Genomic DNA, 26,953 nt, shown 5'->3' on the forward strand with positions numbered 1-26,953 from the left:
GGTTAAGCAGATGAACCACACAACTTGTAGGGAAAAAGAGGATTTTGAAATTTTTTCTTTTTAAAAAATTTCTTAAATCCTCTTCTTGACGACTTTGGAATGGCTGGAAATTAAATAGGAAGGCTGAACTTCATAAAATAAAAATTAAATACAGAAAACTTTGTAAAATGTGTTTAAAGTCTTTTGGCAGTTCCTGGGAGTCTGTTTGGTTAGAGCTAGAGGCCTTGGGTGAGCGGCTGTCCTGCTGCAGAAGAGCTTGTATGCTGACAGGACAGTTAAGTTTGTCTAGGTGCTTTCCCAGAGATTTTGGTTTTGTTGGAAACTGAGCCTTGACTTTGAGGTTTTTGTTTTCTGAGATCTGACTTGCTTTTCAGCTTTAATGTTCTTTTAAGATTTTTTTTTTAAATGTCGGATGTTGATTTGTTTGTTCAGCTTAACTCTGTTTTGTTGAACGTCTGTCCCAGAAACTTGCTGGGCTCTTAAAGAGGACCTACAGATCCTGGTATGATGTCCCAGCAGCAGGTAGGGCTTGGGTGGGAGGTGAATGAGGATGTTCCCACCTGCATTAGGCTCTGCATAAACCCCACGAACTGTGTTCTCCTGGATGTGATGTCCCAGTGAACTTGTAATGGGCTGAACATCAGTGCTCTTTGTGTTGGGAACTCTGCATTAAGTATGGTATAGGGGATGTGTTGATACAGGTTTAACATCTGGGTTTCAATTAGTTACTGAAATGGCCAGATCATTCTTGGTAGCAAAGAGCAGGTTATATCAGGCTTGGGACTGTATTTCTGCACCTAGTACCTAGATGGTAGGGGAATGCTGTTCTTCCAAGTTTTATTTGGGTACTTTCACCCAGTTTCCTGAAGGCAAGATCAGATGGTGATTATTAAGAGCTAAAGTATTGTGATTCATTTTTTTTCATTACATGCATTTTATTTCTCCTTGTTTTGTTTAGTAACAATTATAATTGCATAAAACTACTGCCAGTATTCAGTTACTTTGTAAAGCATTTACTACTGAAATTGCAGATAATAGAAAAATCTGGATAATCAGAGTTTGAAGCCTGATAATTTAAGCTATTTAGGTGACAAGTAAACCCAGAAATAATGTTGAAAATATGAGAAAAAGTAGAAAATAGTTGAATCCAGTTATCACAAAGTGGTCTGGTGTTATTTGTCACAAAAATTCCAGGAAAATATTGCCCAGGAGCACACGTGCCCCAGGCAGTGCTGGGTGGACAGCTAGGTAATCGCAGGGGAGTAGTGCTGGTTATTTCATTCCCCTGTCAGGTGTGAGGTGCCTTGTCTCTATGAAAGGTGCTGTTTTGCTTTGTATCGGTAAAGAACTTAGGTAATACAAAACATTAAGAAATTCATTTGCTTCTGTTTTAAATTTTATGGTAGTTCTTGATAGTTCAATAATGCTAATCACAATAATAAAGTATTTCTGTTGTTCCCAAAATACAGCAATTTAACTATTTTTATGGTATTGAATATGTGAGATGGCTTGACTGATGTTTTTCTGGTTTGCCCATCAGTTGGCCTGTTCTAGAACAGTTACTACTGTAATGCTGAATACGTTTTATGTACTGCTAGAAGCTGGAGTGACAGATCAGACAATATGAGGAATTAATTCAATAGGGAAATCCATTTTTTCCTGTTTTAATATCTTGTTTTTTTTTATAATGTGTAAGGGTAAAGCAATGTTACCTAAATTTGGAAAACAGACAGCATGTGAGCTATTTGTTATAATTTGTTATGTTGATTCTTAGCATGTTCCGAATGGGAAGTCTAGCTATTCTTGCTGGAGAGCTGTGCTGTAACTCCAGCTCTAGTTTTGCAAATGCAATTTATACAAGATAGTCAGGTATTATAATTTTGACGCTTTGCTATATTTGTAGACCGTGTGCTAACAAATACGAGCAGTTTGCATCAAAAAAGATCTGTATGAGCTGTGAACGCCATTGTACTGCTAGTCAGGAGAGGATAGCCCATATGTTTGGTAGTTATTTCAGTAATGTAATAATTGTGGCTCTTGGTGTGTGGGTAGATGTGTTTGGTTTGCATTAATTTTGATCTGAAGTGGGTCAAAATGCAGGCGCTCCATCATGACTGTGGATGGCCATGAGATTCCTCCTGGTGGTGAAGCTGGGGCTGCTCCAACTTTGGGGCCCTGATGTCTGTGAGCCTCATCTTTTGCCTGTGAAGCTGACAAACGTGGTGGTGCCTGACTTGACCTGCTCCCTGGCTTTTTGTCGGGTCGTGGCACGGAGGAGGCTGCTTTCGTGCACGGTTCAGTGTGGTAAGCTGGCCAAACAGCCCATCCCTCTGCCTTGAAGCCGTTCCTGAGGGCTTGCTCCACCATCCCAAGCCCTGAGCTTGTGCCAGGGTGTCAATCTGCTGCTCGATTCGCTGTCCCCGCAGCCTTGTGCTTAAGCGCACTGATGTGCGCATGTGGGAAACATTCACCTTCCGCGAGTGGAGGTGGCATATAAATAACTATTTCTAAATGTAGTGTGATGCAGTGTCACTTCTGATACTCTACAGAGGCTGGCATCACAGGGAGGTCAGCTGTGCTGTGGTTTCTAGAAGAGGAATTCCAATGGGGCAGTATGTCTTTCATTACCAGCTAGTAGTGTAATCTAGCTGAAAGTACAGAACTGCCTGCGACCATTTGAAGAGTGAAATTAATAATGTGAAATATGGAAAGTAGAGGGAGAATAAATTAGCTAATATTTTTTGCAACATGTATTAGAAAATGTAACATCTTTGAAACAGAAGATCATCAGGTGTTAGAAGAACAGTACAACCTTCGTGGTGTTTGACGTTTACTGAAATAAATCTCAAGAGTTAATCCAGCGTTTCTAGGGTTTTGACTAGTGATAAAATAGGATTGCAAACCAGGCTAGCTCAAAAACCCACCCAAACTGGTTTCAGTAATGCTGTTAATTTAAGGCAGTACAATGGGGCAGTTTCCTAGTGGGCTGCTTGACATATGGCTTTATATTCTGAAAACGATGCAATATAGCGATGCTAGTGTTGTCACCAAAACTTCCAAGCCGCCCTATCCCTCTTCTGCAGCTGATGCTTTTCCGTAATTCTGTTGCATGTTTTTCATTACTGTGCTTCTTCCCTCCACATCACAAATGCAAGATGCTTTTCCAATGTTTGTCAGTACTGAGTTTCCAGCTGGATGTTTAAGGTCAAAGTTCTTCACGTTCTGGTGAGTAATAAAGATTCAGAGCTGGGATCGGGGTGACGAGCACTTTTGCTAAGCAAGGCAGGAGTTAGGGTAGCAGCAGAGGGGTAAAAATAAAAAAAGTAAAAAAAAAAAATCACAGGAAGTGTCAGTAAGGGAAGGTCTTGTGACAGGTTGCACACAGGGTTAGGCTTAAGTGTATCCCATATTCATGAGAAATCCTTTTTGAAGAAGTGGGGCTAAAAATGTGGTCTGTGATCCTCTGGGCTGTTTGTACCCCTACAACCTTCTTAGTTATGGGAGATAGTGGCACAATTCCTGATGTGAATGCACTTATAAGGCACTTTTACACTGTTATGAGTATAGCTAATCCTCTTTCATGGGGGGATAACTCTACTGCAATAAACCAACCTTGTATTTGTTAAGTAAGTTATTATTTCTGTGCAGAGGGAAGCCTGAGCCTATAAATAATAAGTCAGAATTCATAAAGGGGACACCTGTGAACTTCTTGTTTCTGTATACTTGCATTGTGGCTGTAATTGCATTACAATATACTTTAAAGCTTCTAATTTTAATTTTATATTCTTGGTATTTTAAAGAGAAAATAGAAGACTCCATAGGTAGGATTAAGAAGCTGAGCAAGTTTTCTTAGTGCAGCTTCATAGGTTTCAAATAAGCAACACCAGCCAGTCAACCAAACAAAATCCCCCAGTATTGAAATTTAAAAAAAATATTGGAGACCTTTTAGGCAATTAAGAAAGCTGAACGCTCTCACATTGCTAAGACAGTACCGAATGTATTAGCAAAATGTAAATCAATAAATAATTTAAGTATAGGGTTTGTTATTCCACAGTTATTGCATTAAAATGGAAACCACCGAATGTGCCCTGTCTCAGAAAAAAAATAGGCAAAGTTAACTTGCTGTTTCCTTTTCCTTATTCCTTATTGCAGTCAGATATTTTTTTTGTGTGTTTTTTTTTTTAATACCTCTGGAAATGACTGTGTTAAAACAATTTGTGTCTTCGGTCCAAGGCTAAGGGTGGAAGTCTAACCCCCAAAATGTTTTTAGTGGATGAGGGAAACAAGGGGTCTGGAGCAGAGGCTGAGCTGTAGCTCTGCCCAGCCAACCCCCGCATTTTGCAAAGGGTTAATGGCCTCAGTAACACAATAGGATGTTGGTTGTTTTTTAACACATTCAGCCATATTAACTTATTTTCTGTTGTCGGGTTGTTTGTGTTGTTTTTTATTTGTTTACTCTTGTTTGTTTGAACTAATCACCACTTAAGTAAAAGTCTCTTTGCCTTGCCCTGCCTCCTCTTCATGAAGCATTTAGCCATGGTGACCAGTCAGGCATAAAAACGTGCTTATCTGCAAATGAATGGCAGCTCTTTGCTTCATTAAAGCCTCTTTCTCTTTTGGCACTCGCATTGTGACCCTTTGATATTAATTCAAAGGGCAATTAAAGAATGCGGCCCATCTTTGAAGTAAAGCATTCAGGGCAAGGAATGGGATGAACCTGGGACTCTGATGGACTGTGCGTATTCAACAGGCCTTTTCAAGGCAGTTTGAAGTGACTCAAAGAAAATGGGCAGGAGAAGGTCAAAGAGAAAAAAGGGGCTAAAGAAACAGTCTGTATTTGTTCGAAGTATTAGCCAAGCAAACTGCAAATAGCAACAAAATGAAACAGTTAATAGAGCAGCCAGACAGAGGCATGTCAATCACTTAACTTGAACAGCATTGGACTAACCAAGGCTTCAGTCCACTGTGTTATCTAATTATCTTGGGAAAGCCAGTAGCTGGAAGTAATAGTATTGTATTTCTTTCTGCTTACTGCTCAGAAAAGGTGATAAATACTCACTGCTTCATAATTATTCAACATATATACATAAAGAGTGGTGGGTTGGTGGATTGTAGGCAAGCTGCTAGTAGAAAACCAACAAAAAACCCTTCGCGATTAACCTGAGATGCAGAATGTGAGCATTAGCATGTTTAAAACTCGTGTAAAGGTTTGCATATGGAGTAAGCGAAGGCACGCATGGTTTCCTCTGGAACAAACCTTAAAGACAAACACATTTACGAACCTAGGAGAGTCGTTTTCGCTCTCTTTCCTCCAGATACAGTTTTAAACCACATATAATGTTAAGGGTCAGACTTTAAACCACAATAAACAATGAGATCAAGAGCCGGGCTGCAACTCTCCTTGCTTAACATATGCTGTTGTACCTAAGCGTTGAGGCACACATGGTATGAGATTCCTGCTTTATTTTGGCCTAACAGGGTAAATTAAGGACAAAGTTTCAGATCTGCCTCACAATTTTCTTTGTATTGTTGGTTAGATTATCCCCATGGGGCTTAATTTTCCACTGGCCTGAATTTACACATACAAAACAAATACATGATTTTATTTGCACAAATGGATGTGCCCATAGACAGGCATATTTTAAGTCTTGCCATAAGAAAAGGTTCCCAAGTTTATCTTCCTAGTTGCACTAAATTGTCGCTGTTATTGAAACAAGGAGATAACAGTGAATTTCTGATGTGAGAGAAGTGCTCTAGTCTTGATCTAGCTGATGCAGAGAATTGTATAATAACAGATGCATGAGCAGAAGCGTGGCAAGAACCATCTTGAAACGCATGAAGTTTTACATTATTTAACTACTTGTATATTTTTTTAAAATGCCTAACGGATTTTAGTTGGAAAGGGCGCCTGTTGCTTTGTATGGGCAAAATCTGCCGAAAGGCTTTGCATTGGTTTGAGCGTGATGCTGCAATCACCTTTGCATAAAAGTAACTAGTCTTCAGCGCGATCCTGTCTGGTGGAATCCTACTGGCGTTAATAAGCCCTAAGCCGTATAACAAGATTGGGTGGTACTCTTGGATTTATTGGTATAACATGGTAGGGAATTTGTAGCAAAAAATGCTCTACACACATGAAATGGACAATATACAATATGACTTAACGCATGTTAGAAAAAATACTTCATCAACAGCTGGTAATGGTTTACTGTGGGGGAGAAGGAAGAAATCATTTTTTGTTGCTGTTGTTGAGAAAACAAAAGCACTGGCACAGTCAAAAATCACTTTTGTTGAGATCTTGCATGCTAAATTTTAACCAGAGGGACTTTTTTTTTTTTTTCCTGGCTACACTGCACCCTCCTTTGAACTCCAGTGTAACAAATAACCTAAAAGAGTATTATTCAGTGTGGTTGTGCTTGTATGGAGGGTTCTGCCATCACACAAGAAGAAATACCAACTTTTCTTTTATAGTGGCCACTGTATTCTTTTTAAAGGAGAAGAAGAGAAGAGGAATTCCTGTATACGTCAGGCATAGCATAGTTTCAAAGCTACATATTAATAGAAAAAATGGCATTATGCGAACACTTCACTGTCTAAGAATTCCAGCTGGAATAACTGTATGGAACCAATGATCTCTTTCTTTTGTATGGGTCTCTCCTGGTGTCCATAGGGTTTTATCTATAGTCCACTGGAATTAAATCCATAGATTTATTTTGATGGGTTTTAAAAGGTTCTCCCCTTACAGGAGAACTTTATTAATATTAATGCTTGGTGAGGATAAGGCTTTATAAGGACCCCTTTGAATATATCAAGACTGATAGTGTCATTGCATCAGCTGAAAATAGAGAGGATTTCTAGAAGGAGGGTAGAGCTTTAGCTGGTGCAAGCTGCGCTGTCCCTGTCCCAGCTGGACTTCAACCAGGATGCATGGCAGGTAAAGTCCTGTTTGGTGTAGTTATCTAGCTGGTTTGATTTCATGGTCTCTCTCCTTTGATTTTTAAGCTGCTTCCAAATATTATCTAAACTTCTTTCTTCTGCTGCAGATGGGGAGTGCTCTGTTCTAACCTTCTAAGGGTAGTGGTATTTGCCTGGAGCAAGGAAGGTTAGTGCATCTCCCAGAGGGTTGTTCATGCTGCTGTTGGGTAGCATACCAGTTTAGTAGGCTCTGATAATCTAAAAGTTGGAGCGCAGGACTGGAAAAGGAAGTGCTAGTCTTCATGTGGTGCATAGAACAAAGAAAGGATGGCTGGACTGAGTCAGCTGAGCTGGGAAAAGAAAATGGAAAGCATTAAAGTCCCCTGGTGTGTATTAGCTATTATTTGAATATACAATAAACAACTTGGGATTTGAATACCCTGTTCTGGGGAAACCTGGAGTCAGGCTACCTGCTCCAGTGCCCCAGTCTCAGTCCCACGAGCTTTGGGGAGCTTTGCTTCCTCCTTAGATACTGGTTTCAAACCAAGTGAGCCCCAGCTGTAGAGTGCATCAGCGGGACAGATGCTGCCTGCCAGGGCCTCGCTTGGAGCAGGTTTTCTTTCCTTGCTGCAGTTGCCTCTACTCCTGGTTTAGACCTACAGAAGTCTGTCTGGTTGCCTGATCCAGGGGAGCCATCAGGCCCAAAGCCATAAAAAGACTAGCCCCCCCCGCCCCCCCCCCCCTTGTTTGGGGTGCATTCTGTTCTGGAAACAGGAAAGAGAATTTTAGGTCTTTTCAGACATGCATAGGGATTTCTTAAAAAAAAAACCCAAAACACACCAACCCTTGATGACTGCTGTTTGCCTGGTAGGGTTTCCTAGATGCTGTGCATGTGACAGTCCCTGGTGTCCCTGGGGTGAGTGTGCCTCGAGGCTGGAGGCTGCCCTGGGCTGCTCCTGCATGTCAGCCAGGGGACCTGAGAGGTGGGGTACGTTCTCGGTCATACCTCTCAGGGGGAAGTGGGATGCTTGGAAGCACAACGTTTTTCATGTGGCTGTTCTACCACCCCAAACTGGAATCTCATTCACCCACAGCAGCAAGAAGTGGGACCTGAGCATGCCTTCTCTTGAACTGGCTCTTGCCTGTCCTTGTTGGAGCAATTGCCTGATGTGCCCCTGCCTTTTGGTTTCTTCAGTATTGGTTGGTGGTGTGTGGATTTGTTTTTTAAATGCAAAACTTAATTTTTAACTGTATTTTCTTGGAGCTTTTAGGAAATATTTTTGTCTAGCGAGAAAACAGAGCAGCTCTAAGAATGTAATGTTATAATTGCTGAGGCTGTACTGCATTTTATGAACAAAAATGAAGGCTAGTTGCTTCGTTTTGCTAAACCCCCTCATTTGCCATGTCCCAGTGCTGCTTCTTGAGACTGGAGGCCTCTTATTTGTTGGTGTTCCTTACCAGACGCTGATTGCTATAATGCTTTGTGTGCAACATACACTTGATACATCATCTAAGCACTGGAAAGTGTTCGTTCTCTTTGTGCGATCTCTCAGTCCTGATGTAAAACAGGCAGAAGTGCAGCAATTCCTGCCATAATGTAACATGATTCCAGGAATGAGAAATTTCCATCTCTGAACGTACCAGGAAGCAGCAGTGTGCCTCAGCTGGTGGGGATGGGCTGGCGGCGGGCTTCTCGCCCTCTCCTTTAATACGCAGTATGAGTATGTGGCTGCTAAAACAGATGGTACCGAGTGTAGGAATATATGTACATATAAATATATGGGAATATAAAGGTATCTACTTCTTTTGTGTAGACACAGAAATTTCTTTTTTCAAGAATTTAAGTCTGAAAATGTCAAACGTTGCCTAGAAACTGGCAGCGAGTGCCTCGGCCGAGGGGCTGGATCCTGCTGATGTGGGAATTGATGGAAGTTTTGCCATCGCCTTTTATGGCTGCAGGACTGCATCTGCATCATGCTTGCTGCAAATTCACGTGAAAAAAAGTTGTGAAGCTGCAGAAATACACAGATAAATCTGAAAAGCAGTGCACAAAAGGAGGCTTTTTAGACTATATTATTGTTCACAGGGCGCTTTTTTGAAATGCCAAAGCACTTGAGTATTACTGGGATTTTTACAAAGCTTGAAAACAAAGGATGAAGCTCTAAAGGAATATCTTTAGGCATTTTTTTTTTCTTTCGTAATCTGGAAAACGACTATATGAAATAAGCATCCATTATACCCAAATTTAAATAAGAACAAGTTAAAAAGAGAGGAGAAATGCTTAATAAAACATGACCAAAATTAATTATTACTAGAAAATAAGTTTTTTCCACTTGCAAACAATTGACAGGGTTTAGGAATCAAGTCTGGGGTCAAAGGGTCTTGATGGCCAAGTCAAAGGGCACCTAGAGATGTATATTAATGCATGTCAGCTTCTAGATCCTAGAGTCAAGCAGTAGTTCATAAAAGAAACAAGGCATCTTAAGAAGAAGTGTTATTAGCAAACATCAGGTCAAAGTTTATCTTTGGGTCAGCGTGTACTGGAGGGTCACCCATTCATGCTCCTAACACAGGCGTTATCCTTAAAGCTGCCTCGGTGCAAGGTGTTAAAGGAAAATAGATATCTGAGGTTTTAACTGGGGAAACTTGACAGTTTATCAGAACATTTTGCAAGACTGAGACTTAAATTGAGGCATCCTTAATGGAGCAAAGGAAAGTGGGGATTGTATTTAAATTACTTTTGGTTTATTTGATTTTTTTCTTTATTTTAGTTTTTGATTTTTGAAAAAAGGTACATACAGGATTCTCCTCAATGTCTTTGCATTCTTTCCTAAATCCATAAAGCTGATGCTATAAGGGACAGATATGGCTTTCTTTTGAAAGAACCAGTATAGCCAACGTCAAACCCTTTGATGTGGAGGTATTGTAAATCTTTCCACGTGATTCTTCCTGGAAGCCATGCATTTCCTAAGAAGCGTGTTGACCAGTTCATCCCATTTACAACGCTACTTCTGCAGTTCTGCTTTCTCCTCTTCCCACCGCCTTGGGTGTGGGAACCCCGGCGCCCAGGGCAGTCGCGGCCGGGGGCGCTCTGCCACTCAGACCTGGAGGAATGCTCCCGCTGTGCCGGAGCACACAAAGGCTGCCTACTTGCTTTGACAAGCCCATGCTGCAGAAAATCCTTGCAATCTTTTGTGCTTCGTGGTGTTGACTTATTTTAGTTCCACGCTAAGATGCTCCCCATTGAAACAAGCAAAAAAAAAAAAAAAAAAGAAAAAAAAGAAAAAAGTGGAATACGGTTCTTTTAAATACTGTTATTCTGATGCCTTCAGGAGGCACTTTGCCTGACTTTCTGAAGAGATTGGTTTGAACGGTGCAATTTTGGTTATGCTTTGGAGGGGAAGAGGAGAGCATAGTTGTAGGAATAATAAATATGACTGTTCACTAAAGCCGATTATGTTTGCATTGAATGGCTATTAAAATATAATGTGCAATGATAACTGGGTATTTCTGAGAACCGATGTGACAAGAAGTGACAGAAAAGAGATTATCTGTTAGATTTTCACTTGTCTAGTGTGAATATTGCGGCCCTGAATTGTGCCTGAATTGTGCATTTAGTACATAACACTGTGCACTAGTGTCCTAAATTCCAGAAACGTCAATTAGCATAGCGGCAAACCTTGGTGTGCTCATAATGGTAATGTGTTTGCTGCTCTTCAGTGGAGTTATACCAGCACAGTTCCAACCTTTTAATTAAATCTTTTGGGAAATATTTCTGAAGTTTGTGTTGGTAAAATATATGAGGAAAGTCATAAGAAAAAAGCTTGAGCTGTAACAGAGAAACTTCGGTGTTTTTTTAGACAAAATACATTTCCCGTTGGGTCCTGGCAGTTGAACAAACCAGACTTTCCTTGGGAGTGCATCATATTTGCTAGGAGAAATTTCCTGACTCCAGCTGGAATTCCTGCTTACAAGTTGGGGGACAAAGTGTCTGCCCTGTGTGCTGTGAGCAGGGCAGCTCTGTGTCTCAAAGGAGGGGTGTGTTTTTCTAGCACTGAGGGAAAAGCTGTAACCAGACCTCTCTGGGTCCTCTCAGAGTTCCTCCACTTCATCTGTGTAGCTACTATCTACAGGGCATTAGAACGCTTGCTTGGAGTGTGGGAAAGCCTAGTTCAGATGCTTGGGGCTTATTTGAGCATGTGTGTGTAGGACTGTTGCGGGTTTTGTTTGTGTCTTGATCTGCTTGGTTAGGTGTTTTGTTTTAAGCATTTATAAAACTTTTTAGAAGAGTGGAAGTGCAGATGGGGCTACTGGTATCAGAGACTGTCCAGTGCACAGCTGGTCTCCACTCTAAAGCATCCTGACTGAGAGCCCTGACCACATGCCTCTCCCTCTGGAGACAGATGATTCCCTCTCTCTTTCCATTTTTCATGAAAGACTTTAACAAGATTCTGTTTTTCTGCTAGCACAGAATGGGGGAGGCAGGGGGAGAAACCTTGGAAGGAGAAACGTGAAACGAGAAGGGCAAATATTCCCTTCCTCACCAAGTTGCAGCCATGGTCTGAAAGCATGAAATGACATCAATTAGAAACATACCCAAATGGCAGAGCAGCCGAACCTTTGCTGGTATAATCTGTCATGGCTCCACTGAAGTTAATTTGAAAGTCTGTCTGTTCCTAAATAGGTGCAAAGGCCTTCCAATGAATTGTGTGTTACCATAGGAAATCATATTAAAGGGAATGGCATTTTAGGAGTCTGTAAGTCGTTGCTTTTAATGGTAGGTGCATTGAGTTGGATATAAACACTCAAAAGGGTTTGCAGGAATGGCTTTAACTTTGTGAGAATACCTGTACTGCTAAACTGTGAATTTAAGTCCTGTAAAATACTTTGCACTAGAGCCTGTTGCTGATGGAGCTCTGCTAATTAACGTGAGCTGAGTGCTCACCCTACGTGATGGGAACAGGCTCCTGAAACAGTGCTGTACATGGGGTGCAAAATTCAGAAAGCCAAAAGTTTGTTCGATGTGTTGGTGGACTCGGGGGCTGAGGAGGAGGGTGGGAATCTTGCTTCCTTCAGCAGCTCAGCAGGATTAAATATATTTCTAAATCTTTCTCCCTAATTCTTGTTGCAAAAATTAACCAAATAAGACCTTGGATTTATCAGAAAAGAATTAGGAGCTTATCTTGCTCCTAATGAAGCTGATGGCAACATTAGTTTACTGCAAGATGATGCCCACTAACATAATAAACAATTACTTTAAAAGAGGAAAACAACTGAATGCCAATTAAGACAAGCATCAGAATGACAATGTTCCATTTTTCCACTGTACAGAGAATTATTTGTGGCCAAAGGATTACTTTTGAAATTGTTTTGAATTCTGCCCTTTTAATTTATTAAATGAATCCTTCTTAGGAACTTGATTGCTAATTCACTTTAATTTAAAAAAGCCCCACTGTCTTCTTTGGATGTAGGCAGAGCCCTCAGGGGTCCATAAAACTGTCAATATGGCTGTTAATTTGGGTTTTCTTTTTTCCTTATGGCTTAAAGCCTAATTGTGAGAGCTGGGAAGATGCCATGGTTTTGGTTTGCAGGGACTCAAACATTGTCTTATGGGTTTCAGATCCCTTCAGAAGTCATAGGAACCCTCCTGCTGCTGCTGACATGTCAAGTTGGAAAAGCTGCAAAAATCTGGGGAGGAACAGGGGTTTGCTGAAAGTGAGTCCCACCTGGTTTTCATGCTGGAATTGGAGATGGACAAGAACCAAGTGCCTTAGTCTAAATGTCCCTCAGCTTTGGGTGGGTCTGGATCCAGATCAGGATCTGAACTTTTTGTGCCTCAGGCTTGTCTCTAATTGAATCCATGCAAAACCACACATTTCACATGACTTTGATGCAAAACCATAAATCGACCCATTTTTTATTCAAAACGAAGTCCAGGCTTGCTTAGAAAGATCACAAAACTTCTTCTGAACCTTGATGTCCCAGGTGGGTAATGAAAATTCAAGTCTCCAATGTAATAATGCTCCTGGAGGGAACGATGCTTGTTTTTGTCATTCTAAGTAAATGACTGTTCTGAGACAGGCAACGACATCCCACTGGCTGTGAGTTGGTCAGATGATGGTCTAGACTCTTCCTCACACAGACACTGATTTTAATTATTTTTCTTGGGTTAGATCTTGATCAAATATCTCAATGGCAGTTATATTGGTTTTGTGCCTTATAGAACAATATAGGAAAGATTCTGAGTGAAGTGGTGTTGAAAAAGCAAGACAAAGATCACCATGGAAGCTTGAATGAGGTTCTGTTTTGACTGAACCACTTTTGAAAACTTTTTTTCCTGAGCAATCAAATTAGAGGGGGGGACACCCCCCCCCACCCCCCCAACGACAACAACCTGGATATTTGATTTTTACAAAACAATTCTGATGTTTGAAGGAAGCTTTCAAAACAGTGCAAGGATTTTAGCAATACAAATTCTGGTACCTTAGCAGAACAGCATGACTGTTATTGATTTTAACGACAGATGCATGTTATTCTTTGAAGATTGCAATCTGAGCATTCACTGTGAAGTTATCCATCGCACGTATTGGTTAATCCATTTATATATGATGATGTATGTTAGAATTAAGTGAATGTTGACCATAGCACAGCCTGGGTCAAAGTTTGTTTGTAAGGTATTATTTAGTAACTGCTCTTAGACCTTAGACTGCAATTTGAAGTGTAACTGGAGTGTCTGAATAAGGTAATTGTCACTGAAAACGTCAGAAATGTTTCCAGGCCATCTGTTGCTCAGCCGCTTGTTGTTATTTGTATTGCTATGGTAAACAGGAGCCCTGCTCATGGACTACTGCTGTGCTGGGAGCTGTACCAACACAGATCTCGAGATGTCCCTGTGAAAAAGACCTAATGATGTGAGCATATGATGGTGCACAAACACGTTTAGACTTCAAAGCAGAGATGGAGGCTCTTGAGCTCAATGGTGAACAGTGGTCTCAGCCCACTGATACCCAAACTGCAGCAGAGATGTTGGTAAGCTGTAGCAGCAGTGAAGCCTCTCTGTTTATTCCTGTCTAATTTGATGTCCATTGTGACAACAAATGTTCTAGGCTTCTGCTGTGAGCCGAAAGGCACAATATTACCAGGGACAGAGAAACACTGATTACTTGGCAAACAGTAGATGAAGGCAAATACAGTTTGGAATAGGGAGTGTGGTTTCCAGTCATGAGTGCATGCTCATTTGTGGAAGATGTTTTGGGCAGAAACAGTGTAATGTATCGTGGTGAGTTACTTGGAGTTTGTATGCAGCTGAAAGCTTTGTTTCAGGTATGAGGGTAGTGTCACACAACTCGGTTGGCTACTGTTTTCAGTGGTGAGGCTACCGGGGAGCTGCAGGTAGAGAGCATTGCCTTCAGGAGCTGCAGGCCAAGCTCTGCAGTCCTTTTCTTGATGAAAGAGGAGACTTTGTTTATATTTATATGGTGCTTAGGGAAGTGGTTTAGTGGTGGACTTGGCAGTGTCAGGTTTATGGTTGGACTCTGATCTTAAGGGTCTTTTCCAACCTGAACGATTCTGTGAAATATGGCCCTCGCAGAGTAGCTCTCTTGAATTTACTTCTGTGGCTTGTGATCCCCTCGGGTAGCGTTAAACCTGGACCCTGGGTCTCCTTACACAGCTTCTTTAACAATAAAAAGGAAGCCACTTAGAAAGCTGCAAAGAGCTCATTTCTCAGTTGATCTCTGTTTTCCTTTGCCGGCACAGGAGGCTGGCTGGGAGCATGCAGCTTTTCTTCTTTTCTGTCTCTCTGCTATTGTGCAGATTTCACTCTGGCAGGCTTCCCCGTGCTCATCTGGGGCATCTGTCAGGCTCTAGCGTCGGGTTCTGTCCGGCTGGGTTGCAGGCCAAGTTTTGACTTCCTAATCTGTATTTAACACTTTGATGTAGCTTTCAGCAGGATTTGACCCAAAGCAGACAGAGAATTGTACCTCCATAGGGTGTGAATTGAGGGGAAAAAATATCATTTTAAAAATTTGCTGTCAAACAACAAAAAGGTACATAATTTTTCTTGAAATTCAGTGGATGTTGAATATTTGTCTTTTTCTAAACTTCCTAGAAAATACATACTGCTTGTCTGCATAGATCAGGGGAGGCAGGCTGTGTGTTAGTGACTGCACTTCTTCCAGTACACATCATGGGGTATTTCTATTTTAGACTGGACTTACAAGGTGAGATAGGGCTCAGGCAGCCAAACCCAAGCTCCCGTTTTAGGACCTGTTACGGTTTCATACAGTGGCAGGCAAATGCCAAGCACCCTGGCGCTGTGAGGAGTCTGCTTTCAAGAAACCCTCTTGCTTTTGAATGTGTTACGGTATTAGGAGGATTTCATTGTTTTTGGGAGAAATTAGAAACAAGGAGAACCATTTTATTTCCACCTAAGAAAACTTTTCTCGTTACACGTTTTACAGGGGAGCTATAGACTGTCACTTGTGGTGTCACTGGGTACCCAGCATCACATGTATGAGTTTGCAGGCTGTGGTGATCCTAGTTGTGTGCAAGTGGAACAAACAGGGACTCGGTTCAGTGGTGCCATAGCACTGGAAGGCAGCATGAACAGGAGCCAGAATTTTTAGATTTATAGTTGACGTAAAGCTTTTCGCAGATCCCCCCCCGCCCTCTTCCCCCCATAATGTTAGGGACCTATGGGAACAGAACCTTTAAATAGATGCTATCAATTATCCCTACAGCCTAACAATTCAAGACAGCTGATTTTAGATATGAAAAGCTGTAACTAAGAAACTAGGCATTTTAACAATTTTTCTGAATTAATAAGTTTGCATTTCAGTAATTTTTTTTCTAGTTTTAAACATTGCAAATCTTTGTGGGACCACTTTCGCTGTTATCTTAGAGAATTTGCCCTATTTCTGGAGGGTAAACCCATCAGTTTTAATGAAAGCATTGATTTTTCAGTGTGTAAGAGATCATCTAACAATGAACTCCTCTTCATGCACAAAAAAAAAAAAGCACAGGCTGTTTCACTGGGTTCCTATCTAGGTAAAAGGAACTAAATTAAAGGTCATCTACCTTGTGTCTTCTGTACATGGAAATTCCTGATACCTGTGGGTGATTGAGGGCTACATCCGAACCTAGAGGCTAGATCCAAAGACCACTGAAATGATGAGTATATTTTGGCTGTGGCAAGGATCTGCATGTCGATGATAGTGTGCGTAGCATATTCTGTGCTCCTTAAGTGTCTGGAAGCTGGGACAGCAAAAAATATAACTCCTCCAATTCATGGTAGGAAAGGTTTGGTTTGAGAGTGCATAATAATCTGTCAGATGTTTTTTCTCTACCAGGTGTGTCAGCAAGTGCAGTACTGCAGAGTTCTGAAATATTTTGGCATCCCATAACACCTTGCATTGTGCAAGAGTGCAGAGAAGTAAGCTCCATTTAGAAACAGTAAGGGAGGGTGAGGTGGCATGAGAATGGAAAATCATGGAAAATAACCAGGAGGAGAAGTTGGTGGGAAATGGCGATCTGGTACCTTGGGTTTAACGTCTTGGGTGTTGGACCCAGAGGGCTGTAATTGCAGGTGGGGTGCAGGAGACAGCCCGCATGCTGGAGGTGTAATATTGGATCTATACTGCTTCACAGCTGTTAATAGATACAGGGTAGGTTAGCTAAAGGGCCCAAAGCAACCTCAAATCCATGAGACTGTTAGAAACTGAACAAGTATCCAAGCCCCCGTCTAAAATTTTATCCCTTTGCCCGGGCTCTTCAATAGTTTTGTTTATATAAAGGCTTACCTAAAACTTTTGAGGAAAATCCATGGATTTAATATTCCACTGTGTTGCACTGTGGTGGAAGAAGCTGGGAAATGGACAACATATATCATAGCAATTAAAACTCTTCAATTTTAATTACTTATAATAAAAAAAAGAAAAAAGACTAAGCACCCAACCCCACCCCAAAAAAAACCCCTACAAAATGTGTGTGTGTGTAAACTCCAAAACCTTGAAAAGTGGAGCAGTTGGGAGCCACAGGCATTTCACAGACTGTCCTCTTGGGGACTGCCATTGTCCATGGGTTAAATAAAGGCTGGGTAACACTGGTGTAGGCAGTTCTTTAAATGCCTATGGGAATTATATTTTTAAATAGAGTGAAGGTACTTCCCTATCCCCCCAAAATGGAAACAGCCTTATTGGCCGTTTAATTTGCCTGGCTTAATTTGTTTAATTTGCAGCTTTCTGGGAAATGCTTTGCAGTGATTATTTTTTTTTTTTTTAGAAGTGCATAAAATCATAGTTCCTTTTAAACAGCTACAAAATAAAAAGTACCATGGTTAAGTCTGCTAAAATTAATGTAGTGATGGCGATAGTTAAGCTAACACATTATTATGCCAATTTAAAATAAGTTTTATTAAGTTGTGCTCCATGCACACCGTGGCTTGCATGCTCATCAGCACACATTTAATTCACCATTGTTATAAATCTCCGTTAATGTCAGACTTATATAAAGGGGCTTGATATCAATTAAAGCTTTATTTAATTTTGATTCCCAAACAAAAATTATTTCAAAATAAATAATATTGTGGGATGGGGGGGTGAAGAAACAAAAGTCAAAATAAGTCTTGTAATGTTAGTGTCCAAGCGAAGCCTACAGGCTATACCAGCAGGCATCCTGCTGCTTCTGTCTTACGTGTGTGGCAGAATAGTTAAGAAAAGCCAGGGTATTTATTTCATAAAATTTGGTGCAGAGTTACTTTTTCAGTTTTGGGGGCTGCTAATAATTCAGATAGGCAGTTATAAATTTATTGTTAGTATCTGTAGAGGTTTCAAAGCAGACAGTGTAAATGTGTGTATGTTTAGTCAAATAATTTTTGACATCTCTACCATTAAGTATTCACCAGCAACCATAATTCTTGTAGGTTTTCAAAAGCATTTATCAGCATCTGTCAACAAGTAGTAAATGAGAGGAAATGTATGGGAATTGCATGTGTCTGTGCTGTAGAGAACGGATCAAGAGTGACTCCCAGCTGGACACATTTTCTGTGCTGTAAAGGTGCTGTGGGGCTGGCTGCAGCCCAGCACGGCACATCAGTCCCTTCTGCCGACTGCTCTGAGGTCGGCTGATGTTGGGCTTTGTCCTGGTTTTCTTATTGGACTGAAGAATTGTGTTTTCCTTGGAATTTGAGCTCCTTGTGTTTCTTTTGAACAGATTGCGAGCTGTATACCTTGCTTCATTATTAGCAAATCATAGTGTTAATCTCTTTATAGCACAGTGTGTGTGCATGGAACTTTTTTTTAATCACCCAAATTTCAGTTTTGAAACCTGCTTAAAAAGTAGAAAATGTCTTGCTTCAATTTCTCATGTCTGTTTAATATCTGTAATATGGCAATGGTATGATCAGGTGGCATCTACGAGTCCTAATAGGTTTTGCGAGGTTCGTTTGCTCACATCTCACCTGAGCAGAGCAGTTCTGAGTTATGTGTAGCTGTCGCACTGAGAGCTCTCAGGTGGCAGCCACCAGGAAGGCAATTACAGGATGATACCAGGAGCTCATTGGCACACAAAGTCCACAGGGCAAGGGACAAGGAGGGTCTGCAGGTGACTGACTCTCGAATGGACTCAAGTTAATTACTGTAACGGCCACCACAGGCACTATAATGAACGAAATAGCATTGTGTACTTCAGGGAGTCTTGTGCACAGAGTGCTGCACCCCCTGTGCTGGCACCCAAGGCAGGGGCTGGGCATGAAAACCCTGTGGGAAGCAACACAAAGGAGTGCTGAGCATCCTACCGCTATCCCATTGTAGGCCCCTTTCATCCCAAATACTGGAACAACCATAAAGGCAGAGACTCTTTGACCAGTGGGACCAGAGGGCTCGGTACCCGATAGGACCAGGTCCCATGACAGAAGATGATGGATTTTGAGGTCAGCACCCCAATTCTTATGTAGTTGTGATGGGAGTGACCTTGAGTTACTAACAATTTTGGCTGGAAAAGAAGTATTTGGCAGGAGTAGGTAGTACCTTGGAAAATCACTCACAGGAAAAATGTCTGGTGAAAAATGTAACCTTTTTTGTTGACTAAAGTCTGGAAAAAAAAACCCCCACAAACACCTCATCACTTTTAGATTTCTTTCACAAAACCGAACAGAGTTAAGTGACTTCTAGAGGAAATGGTGTATTCGGTGACAAAATCCAATATTCTGGGGTGTTTTTTTTTTTTTTTTTTTTTTTTTTAAAGGCTGGCAATATTTTGGCCATTCTCAGTCCTGAGAGTGATAAATAGAGATGATCATATAACCCATTTTAGCTCTATAGTAGGTAAAATTGGCTTGAGGGGTGGTCTGGCTGCAGCTGTGGGTTTAAGAAGAGAGGATAGCCTTGATTTCCCATAGAGACTTTGAGGACTAATGTTGACATTGAGATGAAGCTATCTACAACAGTTGCTCTGTCAGTGTTTGTTTTGAATCAAGAATGGTATTCAGGTGCTAGAATTAGTTGAGAGAGAAAATGTATTAAAACATGCTCAATTTTTTTTTACCTTAAGCATCTGTACAGTTTGTTTTTTTCTTCAAAAATGTTTTAGCAATGCTACAAATTGGTCAAAACCCAGTGAAGCAATGCAGAGATGTTTTTGAAAAATGCTTCTAAGTTTTTTCCATATTGTTGTGCCCAATAAGTTTGATCAGCTTGTGTAATATTAGGGGTTTTGTTTGCATGCTGTTGTTGCAAAGGATTGGGCCAAATATAATTTTTTTTTTCTGAAGAATCCACACTGCCTACACAGTGAGAGATTGCTGACAGCTCAATTATTTGCAGTGCTTTAACTCACTAATACAGTCTCATTATTTATCCAGAGAATCCTTCGTTTGCTTTATTTAATTTCTCAGCTGACAAATTCCATCTCCCAGGATACTCCATGTTTTCAGTCTTAATCGGTTACCAATTGCCTCTTCCATCAGCTGATACTGACTTGAAGACGTGTTGCCAGTACTTTCTTAGTACGTTCTGGGATTTGCGCAAGAGATTTTTACTTTCCTCTTAAGTCTTCCTGTCTTTTACATTAAAATATATCCTAAAACATCAGCTTCCCAAAAGTTGTTGAGAGCAAACCTCGTTTGGATTTATTTAGTTTTCTTCACCTTTTTCTAAATTTAGGAGGCAAAGTTCTCTTTCTTTCTCTCTCTCTTTTTTTTTTTTTTTTGAGCCCTCTGGAAGTTTTCCCTTGAAACGTCCTAGTGTTTTTTGTAAGACAAGATGCTGTGATGGTTAAATACAGTACTTGTGCGGACAGCATTACCACGGATGCTCCCTGTGGGAAGGGTTGGAAAAGCCCCCATCTGTGGGCAAAGCCCCCAGATGTGGGTACTCGTGAGTTCCCAGTGAAAATCGACGGGATATGCTTGTGACTCCTCTTCATGCTTTTCCAAAAGCCCCCCGCTCCGAGTCAATAGGCTGCATTCAGAGAGACGTGTGGGGTGACTCAGAGTCCAGTGACAGTGTGCTTGGACGGGTTAGTGCTGGCGCACTTTCTCATGCCTGGGGTTATCACAGAGCCAGCGCTCTCTCGCTGAACTCCTTCCCTGGATCTGCTCAGAATGATGGGAGAGATTGAGCAAGGGCCAAAACTTGCCTGGCTGCAGCTTTGCTCTTATACTGGTGGAAACAGCAGAGTAGTCCTGTGAGGCTAGTGAATAGCAGCTGTACGAAGTCGGCAAGGCGGTCTTGTCTTTGTGGGGAAAACTGTAGCAACTTAACTTTTATTTAGTCATTAAACCTGAGCTAACCCCTTATGTGGGCACCAGCCTCTGAAACCACAGGGAAAGCTCCCACAGGCTACACAAGCTTTGCCAAATTGCATTATTTCTGGGGCTTTGTTTTTGGTTTGGTTTTTGTTGTTTTGCTTTGGTTTTTGTGTGTGTGTGTTTTGTGGATTGTTTTTGGTGGGTTTTTTTGTTGTTGTTCTTCCCCTCCTCCAAGTAGTGCAGCTGTTCAGGTACATCTGGCTGAGGGTCTGGCTTGCCCTGGTCTTTGTGACTGAGCCAGGAGGAGACGGGTCTGTGTTTCTGCCCTCCCTTGGGCAGCTTTCCTGGGCTATATACACCCATGTGTGTGCTATGTGTACAATAGGATCAGAGTCCTAACTGCAGTTCCTTTATACTTAGTTTTCAATGTAAAATAATAGTAATGATAATATTTCCCAGTGCAAATTTGCAGCAGTGAAACTTGGGAGCGGGATCAGGCCCACATGCAAAGCTGTTAAGTAATGTTACTAATGTTAACAAAACAAATCTCTCTTTTTGGAAGAGGAGGTGGGGGAATAAGAAGAGATTTTTGTAGTTGTATTTGCAGTTTCCTCTTCCCTTCCTTTCACTCTAGAAATTCTTTATCCTTTCATGCACAGTTGAGAATTAGCCATTTATTCTTAGTGCTGGTGATGCAGTCTTTGATATTTTAAATGGAATGTGTTCCTTTTTGATGCTCTGTGGTTTTGAATGAAGTACATGCTAGCAGATTAATGGTGCAGAACAGTTAGACACTGGCCATTTTTTTTCCCCTTTCCATATTATTTCATCATTCAAAAAAAAATTAAATATATTTTTAAAAAGAAGAGCCTGTGAATCATCTATTGTTTGTGCAGTTAAATTGTTTTCACAGTGTTGTCATTCTCTTCTAAGTTGAAATTGTTGAATAGCTATGAGCTGTCACATTTTTTGTAAGTTATAACTGCATCAAGCTGTGCTGACAAAATGTCCCTGCATAACTGTTAATATGCATTGTCATTTTAAGCATGAAACAGTTTAGCTAATGATTTATCTCTTATAATGCAGCACTTGGGGCAGCTGTATGATTTGTCTTTTTAGCAAGTCAAGTAATTTCTTTAACAAAATGTTAAGCACAGATGGGCCATAGGCTGTCAGTTAACCATTATTGTGCATGCATCTGCTTGCCTTCAATGCACTGTTTTATGTATTCAGCCACTTACTTAGGCACAGTTCTCTGAAAAGCGGAACCTACTCTGATTGGCAAATAAAATGTTCATTTGTCTCTTCTTCCTATTGTTTTGTTTTGGTAACACATGTCAGCAGCTCAATTACCCAGTTCATTAACAGCTCCCAATGGACATGATGGCCTACCCGTGATAAGGAGGGCGATTGTGGCACATATGGTCAATAATAGCCTGTCTCTTGGTAATTGTAAATAAAAGTCACTGTTGGCCATTTCCTTTTACTGCAGCTACTGTTTTCCTTTACACTTTGCTGTACAAAGCACATTTCTCTATGTGAATCAGCCCAAACAAAATAAAAATGCCATCCACTTCTCTCAAGAATTTCACTTTTATCACTGTGGTGGTGGTTTTTTCCTTTCTGAGTTGACTTTCCAGCTGAGATCTCACAGGAGACGGGGTTGCTCTTTTCCAATTCCAGTAACCGATTAATTACTTTTATTAATCAGTTTACTTAAACAGCAACATATTTTCTCCCCATTTCTCTCATTCTCTCACTTCAGACTTTTGTAAAGTGCCTGTAGAGCTGGGATTAAAAAAAAAAAAGCCATTTAAGATGTTTTTGTAAGTATGCCCTTTGCAAATAGCAGTGGTTTTCAAAGGAGTAATTGAAGTGTGACTTAATCCTTGTTAGATGAGCAATATTCATGTCTGGAACAGAGGCTTGCTTTCTGGTTCCATTTCTTGGGTTTTTTTGCTATATCGTAGTCAAAATGCTGGTAGAAAGGATTAAAAGCAATTTTACTACTTGTGAGTATTTCACATTGTACTAGATACAATTCTAGCAAGACTAAGAATTTCTTCTGTATTTGCTGATTCTAAATTTTCACTTTTATGAGGGAAATAGGAGCATGTAGCAACACTAGCATGTTTTAACTTAAGCCCACTGAGAAATCTTTTCTGGTTTCTTGCTTCTTGAAATTTGCTTTTCCTTTGCCTCTCAAAGAGGAAGAGTCCAACTGTTAGCAAATTTTGGGCTGTGACATAACAGGTGAAACTTGCGGTGCCCAAATCTCCCCTCTGTCCTCTTCGCCCTTTTGATGGTGAAGCACAGGCAGTAAATAGGGGATTGGATAAAATTGCACCTCTGAGTCCTGGTAAACTTGTCAAAAGTGCTCTGGTGGGAGCACTGCGACATGAAATTTAGGGATGCTATACTAATCTTCAGAGCATGCTTGATCTTGGATAAACGTAGCATTCAGTTGCGGCGTCTGAAACTGCTCACAGGTGGCTGAGAGGTGACTCCAGACCCCCTGAGCTCGTCCCCCGCTGCCTGCCATATTCATAACTAATCTGTAGTCTCCACCCAGGGTTGTGGGCACTCGGGGAGTTGTTGAGTGTCAGAGTGTATTTGTCCTGTTTTGATTAGCGCAGACCTGGCAGGGTGTATTTTCTTTTTAATGGCTCCTCGCTGTGACAGTGAGGTTTCGGGAGGAGGAGAAGGGGAGCCTGGCGTCATGTTTCCCCAGGCAAATCCAGCAAAATGAAGGGCCAGTGCACTGGGAGGGCGGTAGTCGGTTGCCTCCAGAGTCTTCATTATATTTTGCATGCAAATATGAGCCTGCCGCTGAACGGGAGGAGATGGGAGGATGTTAGGAAATAAAGATGCTGCTTTATTTTCCCGTGGACTTTATTTTGGGGAAAGAAAGGATGCCTGACGCGTTTCTAGTCCATCAACTGTTAAAACGCCAGCTGCTGAAAGCCTACCCCAACACAAACAGGGAGGCAGGGAGGAATGTGCTGCTGGCCACCTACTGCTGCCCCAGCCCTGCCGCACGCCGGCCGGAGGTTTATTTAGTGAGCGCCTGGGGTGCCTCCGAGGGCCCACATCCCTGAGCCCCCTTACCTCGGGCAGGGAGAGGCGGTCTGGGAGGGACAGCCTCCAGGTGCTGAGGGCTGGGGAGGGGGTAGCTTGGATTAACCCCTGCTGTGCATCCCCTTCACCCCGGCTGCCCTCCCCGGCCCCCCCGGCCCACCGCCCCCCTCGCGTCCGCTGCAGCCTCCTTTGTGCCTCCCGCATCCTGCCAGGCAGGTGTCAGAGCCCTGAATGCGGGCGAAGGCCCTGCTGATGGATACCACAGATGGAGCGTGGAAATCGGCCGAATAGGCCTCAGCCACAGGCCATTTCTTAGGACCCAACAAAAGCCTCCAAATAAGTCAACAAAAATCCCAAAGATCACAAAGAGAAAGTGTCATTTGTCATTTACTGGGGGTTTGTGTGGGGGTGGCGGCCCTGCCGCACTTCTCGCCTGCACCCGAGTAAACACGAGGGAGGTCACTCGCGTCCCCCTGGGGCGCGTGAGGCAGCCGGGGGGTGCGTGTCCCCCTCAGCTGGGGGTGCCGCAGCCTCGTGGCCTGGGGATGTGGCACGAGGGGAGAGCCCGGCAGTTTAGCCTGGCATACGTGAAGACATGAGAGAGCAGCTGGTGAATAAACCGCCACCAGAGTCCTCCCTGGCCTCTGATATGTTGGGGTTTTTTTTTGGGGGGGTGTCTTATTTTTAGCGAGACTTTTGGCTAGACCAAATTCATCTAGGGCAGACCTCGGGCTGTTATGCTTGGAGAAACAGGCTGTGTAATATTTTATTTTAAAATTTTCACAGTGTTTGAAGGCTTGCTGGAGAAGCTGTGCCTTCTCAGGCTGAGGAAAGATAACCTCTCTGCCCCATTTGTCAGGTGTGCCGCCCCACAGCCCTAACGTATGGGTTTTAAATGGTTGTCATGTTTTTGTTATTTAATTATTCAAATGAAACATCTTGCTGAGAGGAAGAACGGCCCACAGAATGACCTCTGGTGTGTTATTTTGTCATTTGCTTTTTGCCCCGATGTGCCCATTTACGGCGCTGGGGAAGGGGCTCGCTGCCGAGCCCCAGGTGACCGAGCGCCCGCGCCGCCGGGCAGAGGCGTTCTGCCTGCCGTGGTGATAACCAGCACGCAGCCACTCCTCAGGCCACCAGACAGGTCACGAGGGGTTAAGGGACAAATAATTGCTCTTTAATTCTCTAATTCCTTCTTTAATTAAACTTCATGGCTCAGCTACTTGTAGTGCTTTTGGCTGCCTCACCCATTTTATGAGCTGTGCAGGAAGGGGGTACCGGTGATGCCGAAGGTCTGGTCTGGCTGGGGATCTCCTTGGGCACTGCTGGGTCTCCTCCTTTCTCATATTTATAGCTCAAGGGGCTGCAGTACTAAGATCATCAGGACAACTGTAAAGGTTAGAGATACATGTTGTGTGTCTGTAGAGGTGAGATGGAAACAATCCAGCTAAAATCTGACCACCTGTACCTGTGCTGAACAGTATCTTTTTATGTCATGGAAGTCAGTGAATCTGTTAGTGAGATACTGCTTAGCAAAAGGGCAATATGCGATGGCTGTTGAGTGTATATAAAATGAACATTGGTTTAGGTTTTTTTTTTTTTGTTAAAAAAAAAAGCAGAGATGTGTCCAATTTATATGCTTAGCCAATACTCTGCCATCTATATAAAAGACCAATAATAGTATTTTTTTGTTATTTTTTACTATTGAACTTCCTTGAAACTAATAATATTTAAGAAGACCTTGTAAGAAATAGAAATAGTGTGGTTTGTAGTACAGACATATAGTTATTACTTGAGATGACATTTGTCTGATTTTAATATCACAGATCAGACAAGACAAAGGAACTCAATGTTTTCAGTAAAGCAGCATGTAGCAGCCAGGCCTGGAGAAGGGTAACACCAATGAAATCAGATAGATGTGAAAGCCATTTCATTTGATATACCTTTTCTCCCTACTTTAAAGTTATTACTTTCTCTCTAAATGTTTGCATTTAACTAGTTATATTGTCCTGGGATCTTAGATACTCCAGTTTTTTTCTGACTGGTTTAGCTTTGCGCCTTTCATATACTGCTTAATGAAATGTGAAGCTAAAATAAACACTGACTTAATTTCATTTTTCAGTTCTGATTGTCATAGCTGCATGAATGCAAGGTGCAGGGAAACACCACAATACTTTGCTATGTTTTTATAAAACATTTTAAGAAAAATCATTATTGGTGAGAGAATTAGCTTCAGAAATTTAGTGATAAATATCCACTTTAAATTACACAGTTTTAGCTGGCTTTTTATAGGCATATATGTAGTTGTATATGTGGAACTTCAAACATGTAGAGCCTGAGAGTACTGAAAGAGTTCCTGAGATCTGGGGATTTGATATTTTATTTTTTTTTTATAAAACCCCCTCATTGTACACAATCATGAGCAACTTTTGTCTGAGAAGTTTTCTCCAGAAGGGACCTTCCTGAGCTCTGTTTCAGATCTTACGACATCAGGTATGGTCAGAATGCAGTGCTGGCCAATATGACCCTGTTAACAAGGCTGGTGTGCTCTCCTCCACTCATCTAGCTTGTCAGCAATAGCTGTTCTGCTTAAGGTGGGTGATTTGTATCTAAGGCTAACGTAGGAAAACTATATTTTAAATATCCTGTGTTTCTTCTTATTCTCGAATAGCAGCATGAAGCCATCCTACGGAGTTGTAATTTGGCAGTTGCTGAGGAAGGCAGGTGTCACTGAGAAGTGACAAGTGAGAAGATTTGTGATTCGTCACTAATTCAGATGATGTGTTATGTTCGCTTTGGGATACCCTAGATTGCCTGTTCAATAAGGAATGAACATGAACTATTTGGGATAGGATGTTTGTTCTGATTCCCCTTTGTTCTTCAGGACAATATTCTCAAGAACCCGAAGAGCTTAATCCAATCTTATTTGGGGCAAAACTTCCATGCAAATAAGAGACTCTGGGGGTTGGATGCTTTGACAGTGCATTAATGCTGAGCTCTGTGGGAGTTTCTCCTGATGTCCTGTCTATGTTGAGTCCAAGATATTGATGGTGTCTGGACAATGAAGATAGCTTTCACTTAAAAGCCTCTGGTCTAGCAGTAATTGTTCTTTTTCGGTATGCAGAAATTCATAAACTCTTTGGCTGAATTGTCTGAAACAGCACTTTGTCTTTCTCATGCGGTAAGCCTGAGTAAACAGATTAGGTATATTTATTA

General features: G+C 41.7%; 1 protein-coding gene across 5 annotated transcripts in view; it reads left to right on the forward strand.

The window, feature by feature from the left end:
* PAX3 (paired box 3) overlaps positions 1-26,953 on the forward strand; it is a 79,814-nt gene that overhangs the window by 25,186 nt on the left and 27,675 nt on the right. For 2 of the 5 annotated variants that reach the window (XM_056358725.1, XM_056358730.1), the window contains exon 5: positions 20,248-20,256. The exons of the other annotated variants lie outside the window; for them this stretch is intronic. In XM_056358725.1, coding sequence (XP_056214700.1) covers positions 20,248-20,256 — 9 coding nt within the window. The remainder of the gene's footprint in view (positions 1-20,247; positions 20,257-26,953) is intronic. 5 annotated transcript variants of the gene reach the window in all.

The sequence above is a fragment of the Falco biarmicus genome, chromosome 13 (genome assembly GCF_023638135.1).
Source record: "Falco biarmicus isolate bFalBia1 chromosome 13, bFalBia1.pri, whole genome shotgun sequence".
Taxonomy (NCBI): domain Eukaryota; kingdom Metazoa; phylum Chordata; class Aves; order Falconiformes; family Falconidae; genus Falco; species Falco biarmicus.